The sequence below is a fragment of the Mus pahari genome, chromosome 22, assembly GCF_900095145.1.
Source record: "Mus pahari chromosome 22, PAHARI_EIJ_v1.1, whole genome shotgun sequence".
In the NCBI taxonomy this organism is placed as follows: domain Eukaryota; kingdom Metazoa; phylum Chordata; class Mammalia; order Rodentia; family Muridae; genus Mus; species Mus pahari.
In genome coordinates this window covers 47,890,203-47,912,254 of record NC_034611.1, presented here as the reverse complement: position 1 = coordinate 47,912,254, position 22,052 = coordinate 47,890,203, and the positions used below count along the sequence as shown (strand labels likewise).

Here is a 22,052-nt window from a genome sequence, read left to right as displayed (position 1 = left end):
AGATTAAAAAGATACATAGCAGGGTTGGCATGTTAATACGTCTCTGGCATACAGCATACACAGACTCAACAATTGAATTGTTTCATTGGATATTGCTGACTCGTGACCATGATGGACTGTGTAGACAAATATGTCAGCTAAGTGCTTACAACATGAAATCCTGCTCCCAGGAAGGCTGGTCACCACGGACTGCTACAGTTGTGCTCTTCACGTTCTGGACTTTCAGGGTCACATATGTGTTAAATTTATCTTTGAAAAAATGCAAAAAAACTGTTAATAGTATTCAGATTATTACCCACTTTCACAAAGCTCTTAAAATTATATAATATCAGAGGCTGGAGAGAGTATTCAAGAGCAGTGGCTGCTCTTCAAGAGGAAGAGATCCATCCAGGGGATCCAACATCCTCTTCTAGGTTCTATGGGCACCAGACACATGTGGTGCATGGACAGACATACAAGCAAAATACCCATACACATAAATCTTAAAGAGATAGAATTAAGTGATACCAAATTAAACATGCAATTAAAACTGAAGCTATGTGTTATATTATTCAAGGCACAGCAGAATTATAAGACACATATTTGAGGAAAAGATATGGTGATAAATATCCATAATCCCAGGACCACTCAGGAGGTAGAGGTGAATCAGGAGCTACATAGCAAGTTTAAAGCCAGCTTGGCTACGTAAGATTCTCCCCCCAACCTCATGTGTGGTGTGTGTGTGTGTGTGTGTGTGTGTGTGTGTGTGTGTGTAGTGTATGTGTGTACACAGAATATAGAAAGGGCAAACAATTGCAGAGCCCTTGATAAAGACACAAACTGAAGAGAAAATTGTCATGAAAGAACTGGATTTCAAGCTTGATCTATAGTTTACATGAAAAGAAACATTATCATAAAATTGAGAAAAGGAAAGCCTCTGAGAGGAGAGCTAAGTACAAACCAAAGGAGTAGCTTAAACCTGAGAACTCAGACCTGAAGCCCTGCATGTTTATACTAAACAGACTGACTACGCCGTCCAGACTGTCTTAAAATTCACTATGCTGACTTTGAACTCAAGACTCTCCTGCTTCAGTCTACTTAGTAGTAGTACAAGTGTGTACAACCACATGTGGCCTGAGGGTTTGCTTTTTGTATTAAGAAAAACATTTCATAAAAGCAAAAAAAACAAAAACAAAAAAAAACAAAGCTATCATGTTAACTCACCAAAATGCCAAATACTGCTTAAAACAATTACGTACTGTTAGATAATGTGAGAAAATGGGAACTGCCACATTTGCCTATCATTTCAAAGGCATGTGGTTTTATCCAGATGAGAAGACTGAGACATTTCTGAGGAAGAGCTCACATTTCAGGCCAGCCTAAGCTACAAAGCAAGACTATCTCAAATGCAGAAACAAAGAAATGGGGAGATGGCTCGGTGGGTAAAATGCTTATTGCCCAAGCATGAGGACCTGAGTTCAGACCCTGAGCATCCTCATGAAAGGAGCAGAAGGTAACGTGTCTATAACCCAGCTCTAGAGGCTCACACATGCCAGCCAAGGCCTGGAGCACCGAGCTATACTTCTGAAACCTAAAATACATTTTGTATCCTAAGGTCTTAAACTTGAGCTAGGGACAAGGCTAAGTGGCAGAGCATCTTCCTAGCGTGTGAGGTCCCAAGGTAAAACAAAATTTAAATCTTTTTCCAGGCTGTGTGGTACACACTTGTAATGCTAGCAGTTGGAAGCTAGAAATAGGAGAACCCAGGGGCTTGCTAACCACCCAGTCTAGTCAACTGGGGTGCTCCATGCTCACTGAGAGACCCTTTCTCAAAAAAATGAAGTGGAAAGCAATTTGAGAAAGAGATTCAAGGTCACATCTGGCCCCCATGCACACAGGTGTACACACATGGATGTTACTAATAACTCCTTCTTTTCTTTTAGCAACAGGGTCTTTCTATATAGTTCTCAATGTCCTGGAACTAGATATGAAGACCACGCTGATCTTGATTAGATTCTCCTGCCTTTGCCTCTGAGTAGTGGGATTAAACGTATATGCAACTAAACTTGGCCAATTTTTTTTGAAAGTTTGTATAGTTTTTTTTTTAATCTCACTATAATCTTGTAAAATATTCTAGCTAAAAATGGTGGCTCATGTCTGTAATTATAGCAGGATGCTGAGGCAGAATTCTGAAAAACAAAATCCATCTGGGCCATACAGCCTCCACTACTGAGTGACACCCTGGTTTATAAATTAATAAATAGGATGCGTAAGTCCCAGGTTTGATATCCCAGCACCATGAAGGGGAGGACAAGGTGATCTGAAGTTCAAAGTTATCCTTAGCTATATAGCAACTTCAAGGCCACCCTTGGTTATGTAAGACCCATCTCACAAAGAAATTTAAAACTAAAAATAAATTTAAAGATTACTTTGGTAGACAAGGGTACATGCCACCAAGACTAGCAACCTCAATCCTAACCCTGATTCCTAGAACTCATATGGGCAAAGGTCAGAACTAACTTCCAAGAGTTATCCTCTAACTCCACACACATGCTGTGGCATGAGCACGCATGGGCACACACATATACACACAGAACAGATAACATAAAATTAATTAAAATAGGGGGCTGGAGAGATGGCTCAGCAGTTAAGAGCACTGACTGCTCTTCCAAAGGTCCTGAGTTCAAATCCCAGAAAGCACATGATGGCTCACAACCATCCATAATGAGATCTGATGCCCTCTTCTGGTGCATCTGAAGATAGCTATAGTGTACTTACATATAATAAATAAGTAAATAAATCTTTAAAATACTAGTTAAAATAAAAAAAATTTAAAGTATAGTATAGTATAATTGGGTTGGCAAAAGAGAAAAGATAAACTTTTCATTGATTAATATAGATAAAAATACAGGTAAACAAAGTTAAATGTTTTATAGCAGTAGAGTAATAATTTCATAAACTACCTTAGCAAATTAAATCAATGCATTTAAGTAGTTAACTAAATGAAATCATTAATTTTTTTATCTTTCTGAGATAGAGTCTCTTTATGTAGTCCGGGCTGACCTAGACAAGCAATCCTCTTGCACCAGACTCCCAAGTACTAGGATTATAGAAATATATCGCCATGCCCAACTTATAATTAATGATTCTGTTTTAAGATTGCTTCTGAGGAGCCAGTGAGATGGCTCAGCAGGTAGCGGTACCTGACATGAAGCCTACACAACCTGGGTTCATTCTCTGGAAACCATGTGGTAGATGGAGGAAGAGAACAGACTCTCCCAAGCTGAAACTCTTCAGGTCATCAACTTGCATAGTGATTTATCCCTGAGCTCCTGGAATTCAGTTCCCAGCACCCACATGGCAGCTTACAACCATCTGTAACTCCAGCTCCAGGTCTTCTTGCCTCCTTGGAGTCCTGCACACACACATTCTCACACACACACACACACACACACACACACACACACATACACACACACACACACACACACAGTCCTGCACACACATACATTCACATACATTCACACACACACACACACACACACAGTCCTACACACACACACACACACACACACACACACACAAAACTTTTTTTAAAAGACTGTCTTAAATCATAGCAAGCATGAAGTGTTAAAAGCAAGGAGGGCCAGACTTACCTGGTGAACCCTGGAATTTGGCTCTTTTAACTGCAAGAAAACAAAAGAGGTAAGATTAGGAACCTGATCTCATACCCAGTGGGAAAAAAATCTGTTCCTGCCTCCTGACAAGGAGGCAAAGAAAGCCAAATGGCAGGCAATCTGTTTTATGTTAGATGTCTTTCTGAAGTTTAAGTTATCAATGTTCCTTATTTAAAAGCAATCATCAGGCTGGAAGTAACCACTTACCTTGCATGTATGAGACCCTTGAATTATATCCTTAGTCAAATAAAAAAAGTTAAGAAGAAAATTTTTAATAAGGAAAATCCCTCTACTTCATTCTACTAAAACAAGAGTATATCAGGAAAAAAATAGACAGTAAGTTTTAAAACAAGAGTAGGAAGTGACTTCTGAGACCAAGCAGATATCAAGAGGGGCTCCTGTCCATGATGACGTGGAACTGCTTCTGAAGAATAGGCAGGGCACTGCACAAGAAAGAATCCTACAACCACAACTGCACATGCAGCTTCCAAGGCAGCCAAGAACTGCACATGCAAGGGCACTGCCACAGCTGCACTAGTGGCTCAAGTCTGGAATCCTAGCATTCAGAAGACTAGGCAGGAGAGTTGCTGCAAGTTCAAGACCAGCCTGTGCTACAGAGTAAACAAAACAGAAGCAAGGAAGCTGGACGTGGTGGCGCACGCCTTTAATCCCAGCACTCGGGAGGCAGAGGCAGGTGGATTTCTGAGTACAATGCATAGAAAGTATGTATAAGGCTTTGGTCTGCCTTTCTCCGTGTTCTATGTTACTTCCAAGGGCTAAGTCACATAGGACTTTCCGCAAGGCCATCTCCATTTCAGTCAGTACTCATTACTACTACAATCTATTTCTCTTTATTGATCCAAAGTATGTCTTTTTTAATCTCACATAAAGTCAGATCCTCTTCCCAAATATTCTTTGTCATGAACATGGAGAGAGTAGAGCAGGTCGTGAGCACGCCTCTGACCCCAGCACTCGTGAGACAGCAGCGGGTGGGTAAGTCAGAGCCAACCTGGTCTGCATACTGAGAGCCAGAGCCACGCACTGAAACCCTGTCTTTAAAATGAAGACAGACAGAGCACATTTCAGCTGAGCGTGGTAGTGTTGCTTGCGATCCCAGTAGAAAGTAGAGGCACAACAGACCATTCAAAATTAACTCAGCTACATAAGCATGAACAGGGCCAGCCAGACAGGCAAGTGAATAAAGGGGCCTGCTTCCATGTCTGACAACTTGAGTTTATTTCCAGGACCCATATGGTAAAAAAAGAAAAACAACTCCCCAAACTGTCCCCCAATCTCCTGGTATATATACACTCTGGCATGCACGTGCACACATGCACACACATCAAATAAAAAAATGTAGTTATAAAAATGTTTAATAAAAGCCAAACGGTAGTGGCACACACCTTCAATCCAGCCCTTGGGAGGCAAAGGCAGGTGGATCTCTGAGGTCAGCCTGGTCTACAGAGTGAGTTCCAGGACAACCAGAGCTACACAGAGAAACCCTGTCTCTAAAAACAAAAAACAAAACCAAAAAAAAAAAAATTTAATAGAATTAAAATATTTTAAATGTCAGTATACTAGCAATAACTATTAAAATTAAAATAAATAAGCCGGGCGTGGTGGCGCATGCCTTTAATCCCAGCACTCGGGAGGCAGAGGCAGGTGGATTTCTGAGTTCGAGGCCAGCCTGGTCTACAAAGTGAGTTCCAGGACAGCCAGGGCTATACAGAGAAACCCTGTCTCGAAAAAAAAAAAAAATTAAAATAAATAAGCATAAACTTAAAATAACCAACAAAAGTTTTAAATGTATTAATATATACATAGTTAAAAAAATTTTTAATTATCTGATTGGACTGGTCAATGCCTATAATCCTATCACTTGCATTGTAGGAGGATCTATGTAAATTGGAGGTCAGCCTGGATTCCATGATTACGTCAGGTCAGCCAGAACTACATAGTAAGATCTTATCTCAGAAACGAGGCTAAAGGGGGCTGTCTCTGACTACACTGCCTGCCTCTGGGTCCCTTTCCCTTCACCGGGCAGCCCTGTCCAGCCTCCATAGAAGAAATGCACCTAGTCTTACTATAACTTGATATGCCGAGGCTGGTGATATCCATGAGAGGCCTCCCCTTTTCTGAGAAGAAAGGGAGGGGAGAGACAGGGCCTGAAAGGAAAGGGGGAAGAGGAAGCTGAGATCAGCATATAGAGTTAATAACAAAAAAAAATGGGCTAAAGAGATGGCTTATCATCTGAGAACACTGGCTGCTACTGCAGAAAACCTGGATTCAGTTCCCAGCACCCACCTGGTGGCTTACAACCATCTATGACTCTGTTCCAGAAGATCCTACATCCTCTTCTGGCCTCCTTTGGCACCAGGAACACACATAGGGAACACATACATGCAAGCAAAAAACTCATACACATAAAATGAAAAAATTTTAAAAAAGGGAGCTGGAGAGATGGCTCAGCAGTTAAGAGCACTGACTGCTCTTCCAGAGGTCCTGAGTTCAAATCCCATTCAAATCCCAACAACCACATGGTGGCTCACAACCATCTGTAATGGGATCTGATGCCCTCTTCTGGTGTGTCTGAAGACAGCTACAATTTACTCATATAAATTAAATAAATAAATCTTTAAAAATAAAAAATAATAATAAAAATAAATAAAAGATCCTTTCTCAAAAAGAAAGAGGGGAAGGGAGGAAATTAAAATAGCATACATGGAATGGAAGTAATCTTACTATAATTAATAAATAGGTATCATAAATTAATCATGTGTCTAATAATCTACCCTGAAAAGCACTAATACTGCAGCTTTTAAGGCACGAGATAGAGAAGAGAGAGGAAGAGAGATCAGAGGGAAAATAGACCCAATAACGTGCATGGTGAAATCCCAGCACTGGGAGACTAAGATAGGAGGCCCACAATGTAAAACTCTAAATTACATAAGACCTGTCTCATAAAGTTAAAAAAAAAAAATGCTGAGCACAGTGGTGCACACCTTTAAGCCTGGCACTGAAGAGGCAGAGGCAAGCAGATCTCTGAGTTCTAAGCCAGCTTCCCCTACTTATAGAGTTCTAAGCCAGCCATAGTAAGACCACAGTCACTCAGATGTGAGGCTTTACAGTTTTACTTTTGTGGAGTTTTCTGAGACAGAGTCTCACTATGTAGCTGTGGCTGTCCTGGAACTTGCTCTGTAGAGTAGGCTGGCCCTAAACTCACAGATCTGTCTGCCTCTGCCTCCTGAGTGCTGGGACCAAAGGTGTGTGCCACTATACCCAGCTCACAGTTTTAGTTAAGTCCTAACATTAGATCTGGATAGGGTAGCACATACTTCAATTCCATCATTTGGGAGGTGGGGACTGTAAGAGCAAGAGTTCAAGGACAGTCTTGAGTTAGGCAGTGAGTTTTAGGCCAGCCTATGCTACAAGACCCTGTCTCAAAAATAAAATCCTTATGCTGTTCATGTCTAAAAATAGGTCCATATTACTTTCAAAATGAGATTTTTTTATTGTTTGTCTTGGGGTATTTTGGTTTTGTTTGGGGTTTTTTGGGGGGTGGGGAGTGTTAAGATCGATCCCACTATGTAGCCCTAGCTGTCCTGGAACTCACTATCTAGACTAGGCTGGCCTTGAACTCACAGAGATCCAGCAGCCTCTGCCCCCCAAATGCCATGATAAAGGTATGCACCAACAGACCTGACTTCAATTTGTTTAAAACAACAAATAAACTGGGCAAGGTGGTACTTGGCTCTAATCCAAGTACTTGGGAAATGGAGGTAATAAGGGTCAGAAGTTCAAGGTCATCCTCAACTATATAGCAAAGTGGAAGGCCTGCCTGGGCTAAATAAGGCTCTGCCTCAAAAACAAACAAATAAATCTATACCTATAATCCCAGAAGTTGAGAGGTAGAGGCAGGAGGATCAACAGTTCAAGGCTAGCCTCAGCTACTTTGCAAGTTCAAGGATAGACTGGGTTACCATAAAACCTTGCTTCAAAAATGAATAAATACATAAATAAATAAGAAAACACTATATGTTTCAACCTCAATGTCAAAAACATATTGAACAACAAATTTACTGACTGAGAAGCCAATTTAAAATTATTATTTTCAGAATCAAAGCTATTAAGAACTCTAGCACAAAATCCCTCCTTGTTATGAGGTCCACTTATATCCATCATAACCCAAATACCAGGTCAATGCAGATGACAAAAATTTATTGAAATCAAGCCACTACTTGAAATGGAAACTTAAGGATTCTTTGGGAAGTCAGTTGGATAGTGTTTTGCTGGGGCAAACACGTGAAGGAACATTAGCTGAAGCAGACACAGGCAAAAGGATGTTTTGCTAAAGCAAGCACTTGAGGGCTGGAGAGATGGCTCAGAGGTTAAGAGGTCTGCTCTTCCAGAGGTCCTGAGTTCAAATCCCAGCAACCACATGATGGCTCACAACCATCTGCAATGGGTTCCGATGCCCTCTTCTGGTTATGTCTGAACAGCTACAATGTACTCATATAAATAAATAAATAAATAAATAAATAAATCTTAATATAAATAAATAAATCTTAAAAAAAAAAAAACAAGCATGTGAAAGGGTGTGTGGTGAGGGATTCTTTACTAACAACACACATGTATTGGTCGGTCTTACTTTGCTTGGCTGAGCTCCATTTGTCAGGGCACCATAGAGAAAGAGAAACACCAAAACACTTCTGGTGATGTGCTGCAGTTTCTTGTGCTTCCTTGGACACAGGCTGACTGGCAGAGTAATGTCATCTGAGGCAAGACACGTGGAGGATATGTGATGTTCAAAGTGTATAAACAGGACTCAACACACAGTGATGGAGGCTAAGCTTGGCTTCCCTGAGAGAGGGACAGCTGAGAAGTTCTCCTGGCATTCCTCTTGGTCCCTCCTGCTGACTTGTGCCGAGGCTAAGGCCTGACTGTGTCTGCTAGGTCATGTCAACTCTACCGAACTGGACTGCTGTTACACCTGTGAAGTGATTTCAAGTGGACAGAGCTGCTGCCACTAAACAGGTCCACTCCCCGCTACCCCTCTATCCTTTCCTTCCCACTACCTCTGGTGGGTGGTGGGCTAAAAGGAAGGCAAAACTGTTTAAGAACCATCATTAAAAATAAAGTTTAAAAAAAAATTAAAGTTACAACTACTGATCTACCAAGGCCACAAAACAGACTCAGGATCTAAACTGTAACAATGAGCCAGAATATCACAGAATATTTAAGCTTGCAAATAATAAACATCTGTACCAAGTAATTGTTACATTTTTCTACCAATCAGGATAGGAGTTGGTTCCTAGGCCTGGGAACATGAACTTAGTTTAACCCTGTCAGCAACATAGAAAAGCTGTCTTTGAGACAACTGGACTCAGACAACGGTTTCCTAACAACAGAAGCTCTTCTAGGACCTGGGACCTTGAACTTACTTTCCCCCTATGATTAAATGGAGTCTGTAAACAAAATGGCAGTACTTAGAACAAGTTTCTTTTGCTTATTCCAAACATCCTTATCTGCCCCATGTTAAAAACAAAAAACAAAAAAAAACAGAAAAGATGTATAGGAAAATAACAGTCATTAGAGAATACTGGGGCTCCTAAAGACTACAAACAATATGAAAACCTGAAGTTGCCAGGTGGTGGTGGCGCACGCCTTTAATCCCAGCACTTGGGAGGCAGAGGCAGATGGATTTCTGAGTTCGAGGCCAGCCTGATCTACAAAGTGAGTTCCAGGACAGCCAGGGCTATACAGAGAAACCCTGTCTCGAAAAAAAAGAAAAAAAAGAAAGAAAGAAAGAAAGAAAGAAAGAAAGAAAGAAAGAAAGAAAGAAAGAAAGAAAGAAAGAAAGAAAACCTGAAGTCAGCTAAAGAAAAAGAAGACACAGACAGAACACTTTCCCTAGGCTCCCAAAAACAGAGGCAAAAATAAGAGAATATGTGTCTATATCTCAAAAACAAAACAAGACAAACAAACAAAAAACTAACTTTAGCACCTATGTTTCTCTAACCTTACTATAGAACCAAATCTGCTACAGGCACTCTTAAGATTATAGGAAATAATCCTATTCACACAGACTCACAAGCAGTGACCTGGTTCTCTAAGCACAAGGAATAGCTAACCTGCCTGGTTACACCTGACAATTTCCAAAGCCATATGGTATTGGTTCTCTTGCTTCTTTCTTACCCTCCTGCTTCAGAACCTAGCATTAAAAAGTCTATCACTGAAGTGCAGTAACTACTATTCCCTTTTTATTTGAAGGGTAACAACATCTTTTAAAGTAGGAAATATATGTATTCCTATTTCAATCTCCTATCAATGTCAAACACTGTTATAATTATCATTTGCATATTGTTTTACTGAATTTCACATCTGTCAAATATCTGAATACAAAGATTCACTATGATACCTGTTAACTGACTGGCCACAGGAACTGTCAAAACTGTGAAGACTGGTTGGCAAGATGTCCTTTTTCTTTAGTAACTTTCAAAACTGAAGCCTTAGGACTTGCCATGCAAACATGAGCAGATGAGTTTGATACACACACACACACACACACATACACACACAGAGAAAAAATAATATGAAAAAAGAAAATCACATGGTGAAAAAAATTATTATTCTCTTACAGAATGGCAAATACCCTTTCCATGTTTATTCTGTGGGATGGTGGCAGTGTCAAATCACAAAGGAAGCTACAATGACTGCCCTACTCTCTAGTAAAGACAGGACAATTCTAGCACAGGGCAGCAGCAGCCACACCAGATCTAAACCAGATACAGCAACACTGCCAAATACACAGAAATATAAACCACACAAGGAGACGCTTCCCTGGAAATCACAGTTTGTGCCCAGACTTCTGAGTTCTCATTGTCCTGCTGAGCTGTTTAGCTAGCAACCAAGGACCTTTGTTAAAGTCCGGGTGGAAATTTTAACCTTCTGAGACTTGTAATAGCAAACAATAACTGAGATACCTAAGAAATACCGGTTCATCCTATGGAAGATGAGGGGAGTCCACATGAGGCTGAATCTAACCTCATTTTCTTTCTTGTCTGTCTGTTCTAAGTCAGGGTCTGTCTTACCATGAACGTATCCTTAGTTAGCCTGGAACTTGATATGTAGAGCAAGATGGCCTTATTCTCCCAGAGATGCCACCTGCCTCTGCCTCCGGAGTGCTGGGACTAAAAGCGAGTGCCACCACCTCTGGCTTTACTTCATTTTTCATTAAGAAAAAAAAAAACGTGCATTGTTTTGAAGATTTAAAAATGATCCTAGGGCTGGTGAGATGGCTCAGCGGTTAAGAGCACCGACTGCAATTCCAAAGGTCCTGAGTTCAAATCCCAGCAACCACATGGTGGCTCACAACCATCTGTAACAAAAATCCGATGCCCTCTCCTGGAGTGTCTGAAGACAGTTACAGTGTACACACATATAATAAAATAAATAAATAAATCTTTTTTAAAAAATGATCCTAAAGTGATATAAGAAGTGCATGACACTCAACATCAAAAAAGCCCTTAAATAATAGACATACAGGGCTCCACTATGTATCCCTGACTGGTCTGGTACTTGCTGTGTAGACCAGGCTGGCCTCCAACTCACAGAGATCCAACTGCCTCTGCCTCCCAAGTGTTCCCATGTACTACCATGCCCCGACATTTTTTAAAAATTAGTATTTATTCTACAGCTTCTGACATAGTGTCTTTAGACAAAAGGTGAATGTTACAGCTGCAGCCCAGGATCTCTTAAACACAGAAACTAAGCTAGATTGGGCAACACAGCCAGAGATCGTTACAACGTTGTGATGGGATGTATAATGCTAGCCCAGCACGCACAAAGCCCCAAATCCAACCCCCAGTGCTACATAAATCTGCTGTGGTGGTACATTCCTGTACATTAGAACTTGGAAGATGGAGACAAAAAAGATCACAAGTTCATGGTCATCTTCAGCTTCATAGCAAGTTTGAGGCCAAAAATAAATATAAACAAGTGAACAAACAAATAAAAGAGGGTGACAAAGAAGCAAAAGATGAAAGGTCAAACAGAACTAAAATAATAAGGATGTCTGCTAAGAGACAGAAAAAAGCCAGGCAGTGGTGGCACACGCCTTTAATCCCAGCACTTGGGAGGCAGAGGCAGGTGGATTTCTGAGTTGGAGGCTAGCATGGTCTACAGAGTGAGTTCCAAGGCAGCCAGGTCTACACAGAGAAATACTGTCTGGGGGTTGGGGGTGCGGGGGGAGAGATAGAAAAGGACTTAAAGGGAGACTGGCAAGACAGCTCAGTGGGTAGATCTAATTGCTGCACACACCTGCCAACCTGAATCTGATCCCTGGTTCTAGTGGGTTTTGTTGTTGTTTTGTTGTTTAAGATAGGACATGAACTCCATTTCAAGTGGGTCTTCAGCTCATAGAATTACAGGCATATAGGCATGTGTTACCTCTCCTTGCTTTTGTTCTCATGCTGTAAGCATGTATCTGACTTCTCCCTTTTAAAACGCTATTCATCTCTTCATTTCTTTCTCTTTATTCTTAGGGAGTTTCTTAAATTTTTCCTCCACACTATCACTTTAGTTTCTTCTATGTTAACTTGTTTATAACTGCTTTTGTTGTTGATGAGTCAGTGTCTTCTGTAGCCCAGACTGGCCTCACACTCCCTATGTAGGCAAGAGTGGCCTGAACTCTCTCCCGCCTCCACTTCCTGAGGTCCTGGAGTTGGGACTGTGCCTTCTGCCAACTCAGCCGTGTCCCACCCATGTCCTATTCTCACTTTTTTTTTTTTTTAGACTGGGTCGCACTATGTTGCCCAGGCTGATCCCTCCCACCTCAGCTTCCAAGTAATTAGATCAGAAGTAATTTCAAACATAAAAGAAAGTTTTTGTACTGGATAGCTTTGTGTCAACTTGACACAGCTGGAGTTATCACAGAGAAAGGAGTTTCAGTTGGGAAAATGCCTCCATGAGATCCAGCTGTAAGGCATTTTCTCAATTAGTGATCAAGGGGGGAGGTTCCCTTGTGGGTGGTGCCATCTCTGGGCTGGTAGTCTTGGGTTCTATAAGAGAGTGGACTGAGCAAGCCAGGGGAAGCAAGCCAGTAAAGAACATCCCTCCATGGCTTCTGCATCAGCTCCTGCTCCCTGACCCGCTTGAGTTCCAGTCCTGCATCCTTTGGTGATCAACAGCAGTATGGAAATGTAAGCCAAATAAACCCTTTCCTCCCCAACTTGCTTCTTGGTCATGACGTTTGTGCAGGAATAGAAACCCTGACTAAGACAGTTTTCTTCAGATAAAGATCTAAATTACAAAGCAAAGCACCATAACCCAGGAATTCTGCTCCCGGCCAGTTGCCGCTCACATGTGAAGTCCATTATGATCGAGGCACCTTGCCAGCCCTGGGAAAAGGAAAGCAGCACAAAGCAATTCTTCATGTTTTTAAGTACTCATATGTACAGCATGACTCTATCGCCCTGTCCCCTTTAATTAAACCAAGGACAGTTGACAAGGAGGATGCAAGCAGCTCAGTGCACATTCTGAAAGGAAAGCTACACCAAAGGAGATTTTACATATATATTGGCAAGGAATCTTTCTCTTCCCTACCAGATCTTGTGAGACCACATTAAAGATTACTTATATTTTATTTTGTGTTTGTAAGTATTCTATACAAAGGCCCAGACATTTAGAGAACTCAAACAATCTTCATTGATACTATCTCAAAACATTATGTGCCAAAAATACGAGACAATAATTAAATATGAATTTCCAAACATTGCAGGTGGGCTGCCCAAAAGACCCCACTGTGTTCAGGCTCAACAACTGGGCTTCCAGTCGGTCCACCCGATACCTAGGAGCAGGTGGTGAGACCAGAGCTGCAGAATCAGATCCAGGGACAGGCCATCATCCCAAGCACGGCTGTGATAGAAGCCAGCACCTGCCACCAGACAGCAGCTCTGCGGAGCTGAGAGACCCACGGAGACTTAGGGGAAGTCGTAGCAGCAGAGGAGTCTGCAGAGCCTATCAGTCCCTGGAAAAACTAGAGAAGGGTACGTCCGTGGGAAGATACTTTGAAAAAGTGGACTCACAAACTTGGAAGGGTAGACGGCAGAACAGAGCCAGGTACACAGGGGAGAACAGTGATACTACCCAGGGCAAGGCTGTAGCCAGAAACCGTGTGGAAGTCCATGATCTGGGCTGCCACTGGCTATAAAGGGTAAGGAAGCTACTTTTACAGTGATATTGCATTAAGAAAAAAAGACATAGAAGGCTTCTGTGACAACATCTTCTCCCCTAACTCCCCCCAAAAGAAATAGTCTAGATAGGAAGCCACTCAAAAGAAACTGTGGTGAGCCGGGCGTGGTGGCGCACGCCTTTAATCCCAGCACTTGGGAGGCAGAGGCAGGCAGATTTCTGAGTTCGAGGCCAGCCTGGTCTACAAAGTGAGTTCCAGGACAGCCAGGACTGCACAGAGAAACCCTGTCTCGAAAAAAAAAAAACAAACAAAAACAAAAAACAAAAAAAGAAATTGTGGCAAGGATTCTGACGTGTAGCTCTTCACAGTGATGGCTTCTGGTGGGGGTAGGATACAATAAGAAATTGGTTATCTTTAAGGGGCTGGTCCTGGGAGTTTAATCATGCTTTTTGGGGGTATATGATCAACACAAATAGGATTTGATATTTTTCTTTTCCTTTCTTTTTCTTCTGTTTTGGGAGATTCCATAAGTTTGGGAGGGGTAGACCTGGGAGGACTGGGAGGTTAATTGGATCAGGGTGCATTATGTGAAATTCCCAAATAATCAATAAAAACATTAAGTTAAAAAATTAACTTCAAGGAAGGGGGCTGCAACCCTGTAGGTGAAACAGCAATATGAACTAACCAGTACCCCCTGAGCTTGTGTCTCTAGCTGCATATGTAGCAGAAGATGGCCTAATCGGCCATCACTGGGAATAGAGGCCCCTTGGTCTTGCAAACTTTATATGACCCAGCACAAGGGAAGGCCTGGGCCAAGTAGTGGGAGTGGGTGGGTAGGGGAGCAGGGGCGGGGGGACGGTGTATAGGGAACTTTCAGGATAGCATTTGAAATGTAAATAAAGAAAATAACATTTAAAAAAAGAGAAAAAAAGGAAAAAAATTAACTTCAAAATATGTCTCTTAAGTGTCTTTAAAAACAAAAACAAACAAACAAACAAACAAAACCAGGCTTAGACAGATGACCTGAGTTCTATCTCCAGAAGCCACAGGGGGAAGAAGGAAACCTGGATAATTCCCATTGTCCTGTGATATCCACACAGCATGGTGGCACATGCATGACCACGCTCCTTAAATGAAACAAAATTACAACATAACTGCTACAGCGGAAATAACTATCACATTCCTGAGCAACAGTGGGCTTACAGGACCATGAGAAAAGTAACTATAGTATCTTTTAAAACACACTGCCACTTAATCTCTCATGTGGTGTAATCCCCACAGAACCTTTGTGGTAATAGCAGTATTCCCATGCTACAGGTAAGGGCCTGGGTCTTAGATTTAAACAGTTTGCTCAAGGTTACAGACCACATAGTAGAGCTGGGAGTCCAGCACTGGTCCTCTGCAAGATCTGTTACTCAGGAGGCTCCCCATGCCTCTAGTCTGAGTAATAAAATTATCTTTCTAGTAGCTGTCTTTATTAGTAGTTAGCTCTGTGGTGAGCGAGGCTTGAAAATTTCTTCAATCCCACCAGCATGAGTGGGATTCAATACTAGGAGTGTATTCAATACTTGAGTATTTTCCTAAGAAACTGGGAACGGTACACTGCAAAGGTATACAACTTTCATGTGAGTATTCTACCTAAACAGAGTTCTTCAGTTGCTGTCTTTCCAATGCTGGGATTACCGACACACTAGCTCTGAATATAGATTCTGAAATGCTAGCTTTTGTCTTTTGAAGCCTTTCTGTCTGCTATTAATGAGTCTTTCCAGGTATATGTCTGTGTGTGTTTTGACTGTGGAGAAGGGAGGAGTGGGAATACTTCTTAATAGATTCCAACAATATCAGAATGTCAGCTATTCTAACTCAGGAATGGAACAGTTTCTAAAAACTAAAGATGAAACTAAGCATGTAGCACACGACTCAGTAGACAGAGGCACAAAGATCACAGGTTCAAGGCATCTGAGCTACATAGCAAAACACTGTCTCAAAAGGCCAGTTACAGGGGCCAGAGAGTTAAGAGGGGCTCAGCAGTTAAGAGCATTAGTTGCTCTTCCAGAGGACCCAGGTTCTGTCTCCAGCACCTACGTCAGGCAGCTCAATACCATAACTTCAACTCCAGGCAATCTAATGCCTGTGGCTTCCACAAGAACCTGCATTCACATATACAAACCCATGCCTAGATAAGCATATACCTACACAAAATTAAAAGCAGCAAAAATAAATATTTTTAAAAGCCAATTAATAGGAGTTGGGCAGTGGCGGTAATGTCCTGAAACATAGAGCTTTACATCCTGATCCACAGGCAGGAGGGGGGAGGGAGAGGAAGAGGAGGAGGAGGAGGAAGAAGAGGAGGAAGAGGAGGAGAAGGAGGAAAAAGAGGAGGAGAAGGAGGAAAAAGAGGAGAAGGAAGAAGAGGAGGAAGAGAAAGGAGAGAGAACAGGAGAGAGGAAAAGAAAAACCCACTATACAACATACAATTTCCCCTTTAAAGATTAATTAAAACATAGTCAATTGTCCAAGGCCTCAGACTTAATTAAACAGTATACTCTGAAATTCAAGCCCAGATTTGAAAGCCTACACTTTGGGCAGCCCACAGCTTTCCTCTCTGCAGCACTAAGATCAGATCCACACCAGCTGAAAGAGCTAATGCTATAATTTATGCCAACATAAACCAAGTCAAAGAAAAACAAAATTAATTTTGTGAAAATCTGGTAGCATGGCCAGCTGTAACCCCAGTGCTAAGGAGACTGCGGCTGGATCTAGAGTTCTAAGGGTTTGAAAAATGGCTCAGTCAATAAGGTACTTGTTATGCAAGCGTGAGAGCCTGAATTCATATCCCAAGCACTTACCAAAAAAAAAAAAACAGCCAAGTGGTGGTGGCTCACTCCTTTAGTCCCAGCACTGGGGACGCAGAGGTAGGTGTATCTCTGTGAGTTTGAGGCCAGCCAAAGCTACACAAAGAAACCCTGTCTCAAACAAACAAATAAAAGCTTAATTAAAAAAAAAAAAAAAAATGCCGGGCAGTGGTGGCACACGCCTTTAATCCCAGCACTTGGGAAGCAGAGACAGGCAGATTCCTAAGCAGAGGCCAGCCTGGTCTACAGAGTGAGTTCCAGGACAGCCAAGGCTACACAGAGAAACCCTGCCTCAATAGATAGATAGGTAGGTAGGTAGGTAGGTAGGTAGGTAGGTAGGTAGGTAGGTAGGTAGGAAGGTAGATAAAATAACCATCTTGGTAATGAGTGCCTGTAATTCTAGCACTGGAGAGGAAAGTGATCAGGTACAGGTGATCTCTGGATCCAGCTCACAGCCAGCTGACCTAGCTAAATCAGTGAGCTCCAAAGAAACCCTAACCCAGTACGATAGAGAGCAACTGAGGAAGGCTTTTATCTGCACACAGAGAAACACCTACACACACACACACACACACACACACACAAGAAAGAAGAGTGAGATCCTGATCAGCCTATGATATATACTTTTCTAGTCTAGCAGTCTAGCCTGGGCTAAACAGTAAGGCTGACTCAAAAACCTGGGGAGGCAGCTTGATGGCACAGTGAGAAAATGCACTTGCCATGCAAGCCTGCAGCCTGAGTTCAATCCCTGAATCCCATATAAAAGTGGAAGGTAGCATGGATAGTGTAAACAAAACTAAATTGTGTATATATGACTTCTTGCATTCCCACGGAGTTCTTCAAGTCATTTTTCTTCTACAGTGCTCCTCCAGATTGAAGTCGGGGCCATTCACGCTGGAAAGCATTCTCTGCTGCTAAGTTACAGGCCCAGCCCATCTCAAATGTCTTAAACTTCACTGGCAAATTTCGACTACATTGTATAGATTTGTATCATAACTTGAAGAGACTCTGAAGAATTTAAGCAGCCCACAGCTGCTGTATTACTTTTTAACTGTTATTTGTTGGCAGTAATTTGTTTGTTTGCCTTGTACTTTAAGAACATAATTTATCCAAGAGCCAGAAAATATACCAACTCTAAGGTCCTTCCTCAAACCAAATGACAAATAAGTACTTACGTCAAACCTCAACTAACAAAGCCAATGACTAATTCTAAAGTAAACACAATCCAGTTTATAATTGAGCACATACATAGCTTTCAAAATGTTTTATAAATAAGTACACCTCAGTTGTGTTTACATTAATACACTATCAGATTTCTATAGTTACTATTTATCAGAAACAATTCAAGTTTGGTTACATATAGGCAAGACAAGGTAACTTCAGCCATCTACTGAATGACTTTCTAAACCAAATGATTATAATAATTACTGTAATATTTAAAGAAAATGCATGTATTTTCAAATTCAGTCAACTTAATGTTTAACTTAATAGCTAACTAACATTGTTCTATTAAGAAGTCTTAAAAAGCTGGGTGTGGTGTGGTGGTGCACACCTTTGGTCCAGCATTCAGGAGGCAGAGGAACTCTATGAACTGGAGACCAGCCTAGCCTACATAGTAAGTTCCAACTCACCTACAACTACATAGTGAGACCCTGTCTCAAAAAATGGAAGAAAACCTCTTACAAGACTTAATACTGCATGCCTCTAATTTCAGCTAGTTGGAAGGCTGAGACAAGAATATTCCAAATTCAAGGCCAGCATTGGTTAATTTGGTAAGGCCCAGTCTCACAAAAAGGGCTGAGAGGTAATGAAAGAGTAGAATACTTATCCAGCATTAATTGAGGCCCAGACTCTTAGCTAGCACATAAATCATAACAATTGGTAGTTTATTATTTTGTAGATAGGTTTCACTACATTGCTCAAGCTTGACCCAAACCCCTAGGTTCAAGAAATTCTCCTGCCTCAGTCTCCCCAGTAGCTGGAACTATTGTTGTATACCACTGTAGCACACTCATTTTCGGGTATTTATTGAAATTCACTAAATAGGGCTGAGACTGTAGTACAGATGGTATAGTGCTGTCCCTGCAGGAGTGAGGTACTAGACTCACATAAATCAGGTGGGCTAGTTCATATATCTCAGCATTCAGGAGGTGAAGGCAGGAGAATCACGAGTTCAAGGCCATCCTCTCCTACATAAAGTTGGCTCCCAATCTATACCCATGGCACTCTGAAGGAACCTGAGCTAGTTTGATCTTGGAAGTTAAACAGGGTCAAGCCAGGCTAGTACTTGAACGGGAGAGTCCAGTCTATGCTACATGAGACACTGTCTGAAAACACCAAATAAATAGCCAAGCGTAGTAGCAGCGCATGAGACAGAGGCAAGCTGGGCTTAGTGAGACTCTGTCTCAAAAACAAATAAACAAACCACCAAATAAATTAATTTAATTCATTAAATATCCTACATGGAAGTCAAAGTTTATTAAGTTACTAACGTATACACACATTTAAGCAAATCAAACATTTGTTTAGCGTATCTATTATGTGAGACTGAGAGCTTATAATGTAAAGCTACAAGAATTCAAGTCATCAAGGTGTGTGTGTTCAGAGGTATGTTAACAGCTTACCTTACTCTTCTCTCTAGTTAGAACAGGTTACAGAACTAGATCTCAGGGAAATTAGAAAGCCACAGACGATGTCACAGAAACCAAGAAACACCTGCCATCGTCCTGAGTAAGGAGTAGAGGTTATGACCTCCTGATTAGTTTCTACTAGAAATAGCTGGACTATTCTACTAAGTAAGCAATACTGACACCACAGAAACATGCTGCCAGACCAATGTCCTTAAATGTCACGTAGTGGCACCTTATTTTTTTATTTAAGTAATTTATTGTGATTTCATTGGTGTGCTCTTTAACAGTAAGCAGATTAGAATTATTGATTCAGGGATTAGCAAGATGGCTCACTGGATAAGAGCGCTTCTGTTGGGGGCTGGGGGGTAGCACACACCTTTAATCCTAGCATTCAGGAGGCAGAGGCAGGTGAACTCTGAGTCTAAGGCCAGCCTGGACTACAAAGTTAGGTCTAGGACATCCTGGGCTATCCAACCCGGGGGTCGGGAGAGTACTTTCTATACAAGACCGAGAACCTGAATTTGAATTCCAGAATCCACATAAAACCTAGAACCAATAGTGTGTTCCCATCCAGGAGATGGGAGCAGAGACCAGAAAATCCTCCAGACCATGAACATCAAAAAGGCCCAGTCTCAAATAATATGGAAGATGAGGACAACACCCATGTCTTTACTTTCATATGTGTGCCTACACAGAGATGTACACACATACATCACACACACATACAGACATATAACACACGCATATATACATAAAGGAAGAAAAATTAGAGGACTGGAGAGATAGTTCAGTGGTTAGAAGCACTGGCTGCTCTTACAAAGAACCCAGCACTCACATGGTGGCTCACAACTGCCTGTAACTCCAGTTCCAGAGATCCACCTGCCTCTGCCTCTCAAGTGCTGGGATTAAAGGCATGAACCACCATGTCCAGCCATGTTTTTGTACTTTAGATAGGATCTATATAGACCAGACTCTACTTGTTTTTGTTTTGTTTTGTTTTCTTTTGTTTGAGACAGGGTTTCTCTGTGCAGCCCTTGCTATCCTGGTACAGATCAGTTTAGCCTGGAACTCAAGAGCTGCACATCCCTCAGCCTCCAGAGTACTGGAATTGAAGGCCTGCACCACCATGGCTATCTAATCTTTCCTTCCAAACAGTATTTCTTCTCCCCTATAGGATTATTCTTCTCTCACTTGGTAAGGCCTCCTCTTCTTCAAGATCCTGGCTTTCGTAGGAAAGGTTTTTAATCTTAGTGGATAACTTTCGATAGCATTTGTACTCATAATAACATGTAAGCTACAGCATCCTACTTGTACTTTTAGTGAGCTGTAAGTTTATTTTGAGAGAGGGCATATCAGGCACACATCATGTGGCGGTCAGAGGACAACTTGAGTCAGTTATCCACATCCACATGGGCTCCAGAAACCAATCTCAGGTCATCAGACTTGACGGTAAGCACCCTTACCTGCTAAGCCATCTCACCAGCCCACGGTTATACTTGTATTTTAATCTGTATAATATTTGTTTGCTTAATATCTACTCTTTAATTGGCATCTAGCGTAATACTTAAGGTAAGATATTTTTCTCACTTCTACTCCAAGTGCCTAACACAACACATGCTGGGGTAAAAACATGAATGAATGAAACCCTTTGCACTTTTCTCAAGTTCTCTAGATCAATCTTCTATCCCACTTGACACAAGCTCAGTTACCATCACTCCTTGTTCCCGTCTCATTGTGCCTTTGCCCTTTGTGGACTGAGGATCAATCCCCGGTGCCTTGTGTATGCTAAGCAAGCTCTCCACCAGTGGACTAAGTCCTCAACTCTTCACTTCATCAAGCTCCAAACACTAAATTTTTTCTTAAGACTATTCTGAACCATTCTTTTCATTAGAAAACTTGTGACTATCCTACACTTGCTCATTCTATGTCTTCATTTCCCAGCTACTCAAGTACTGGAATAAACACTGCCCAAACACTGATGAAACTGCTCTACGTCTAAGGACCAATGATTTATTTAATTTTTCTTAATATTTAATCACTGTGATTCATCTCTACCCTCTGATCACTCCTTAAATTTCTGTCCTATAGGTTATCTAAAAGTATTTTGGTTTCTTGTTTTCCCCCTTTTACTGATTTTTTTTCCTTATTCGGGACTCATTTCGAGTTATATACAAGTATTTACCTTCCCTTTGTCCAAATGCCAGCCCCCTTTGATTTCTGAACACATCTTCCTCACTCACTATCGTGTAACCTCTTTCTTCTCAGCAGCATTTACAAGGCAATACCATGTACATCAAAAAGTCCTTAATGAACAGAAACAGAAGTAGCAATAGGGAAAAAAAGGATTCTTTAATCAAGACAACCCTTCAACTGAGACTCTCTCAGATAACCCTGGGCTGTGTCAAGCTGACAGCTGAAGCTAAACCTATACTTCCTAAAGACTAAGAACTGCTTTCCCTATTTCTATGATTTCTCCCTATTCTTTGGGAGAAAATTATTTTTATAAATATACTCTAACACAAATTTTTTGAATTTTTACCACATCTTTTTTTAATCACTGTGGAACTCAACAGCAAAAAAAAAAAAAAACAAAAACAAAAACGGACTGGTGATATGGCTCAGTGGGTAAGAGCACCCGACTGTTCTTCCGAAGGTCCGGAGTTCAAATCCCAGCAACCACATGGTGGCTCATAACCATCCGTAACAAGATCTGACGCCC

The 22,052-nt window shown here is 41.4% G+C and overlaps 1 protein-coding gene across 4 annotated transcripts in view; it reads right to left on the bottom strand.

The window, feature by feature from the left end:
* Positions 1-22,052, bottom strand: part of Unc13b (unc-13 homolog B) — a 200,862-nt gene that overhangs the window by 163,594 nt on the left and 15,216 nt on the right. For all 4 annotated transcript variants that reach the window (XM_021221907.1, XM_021221908.1, XM_021221909.1 and 1 more), the window contains exons 2-3: positions 3,636-3,665; positions 150-249 (exon numbers count right to left, since the gene is read on the bottom strand). In XM_021221907.1, coding sequence (XP_021077566.1) covers positions 150-249; positions 3,636-3,665 — 130 coding nt within the window. The remainder of the gene's footprint in view (positions 1-149; positions 250-3,635; positions 3,666-22,052) is intronic.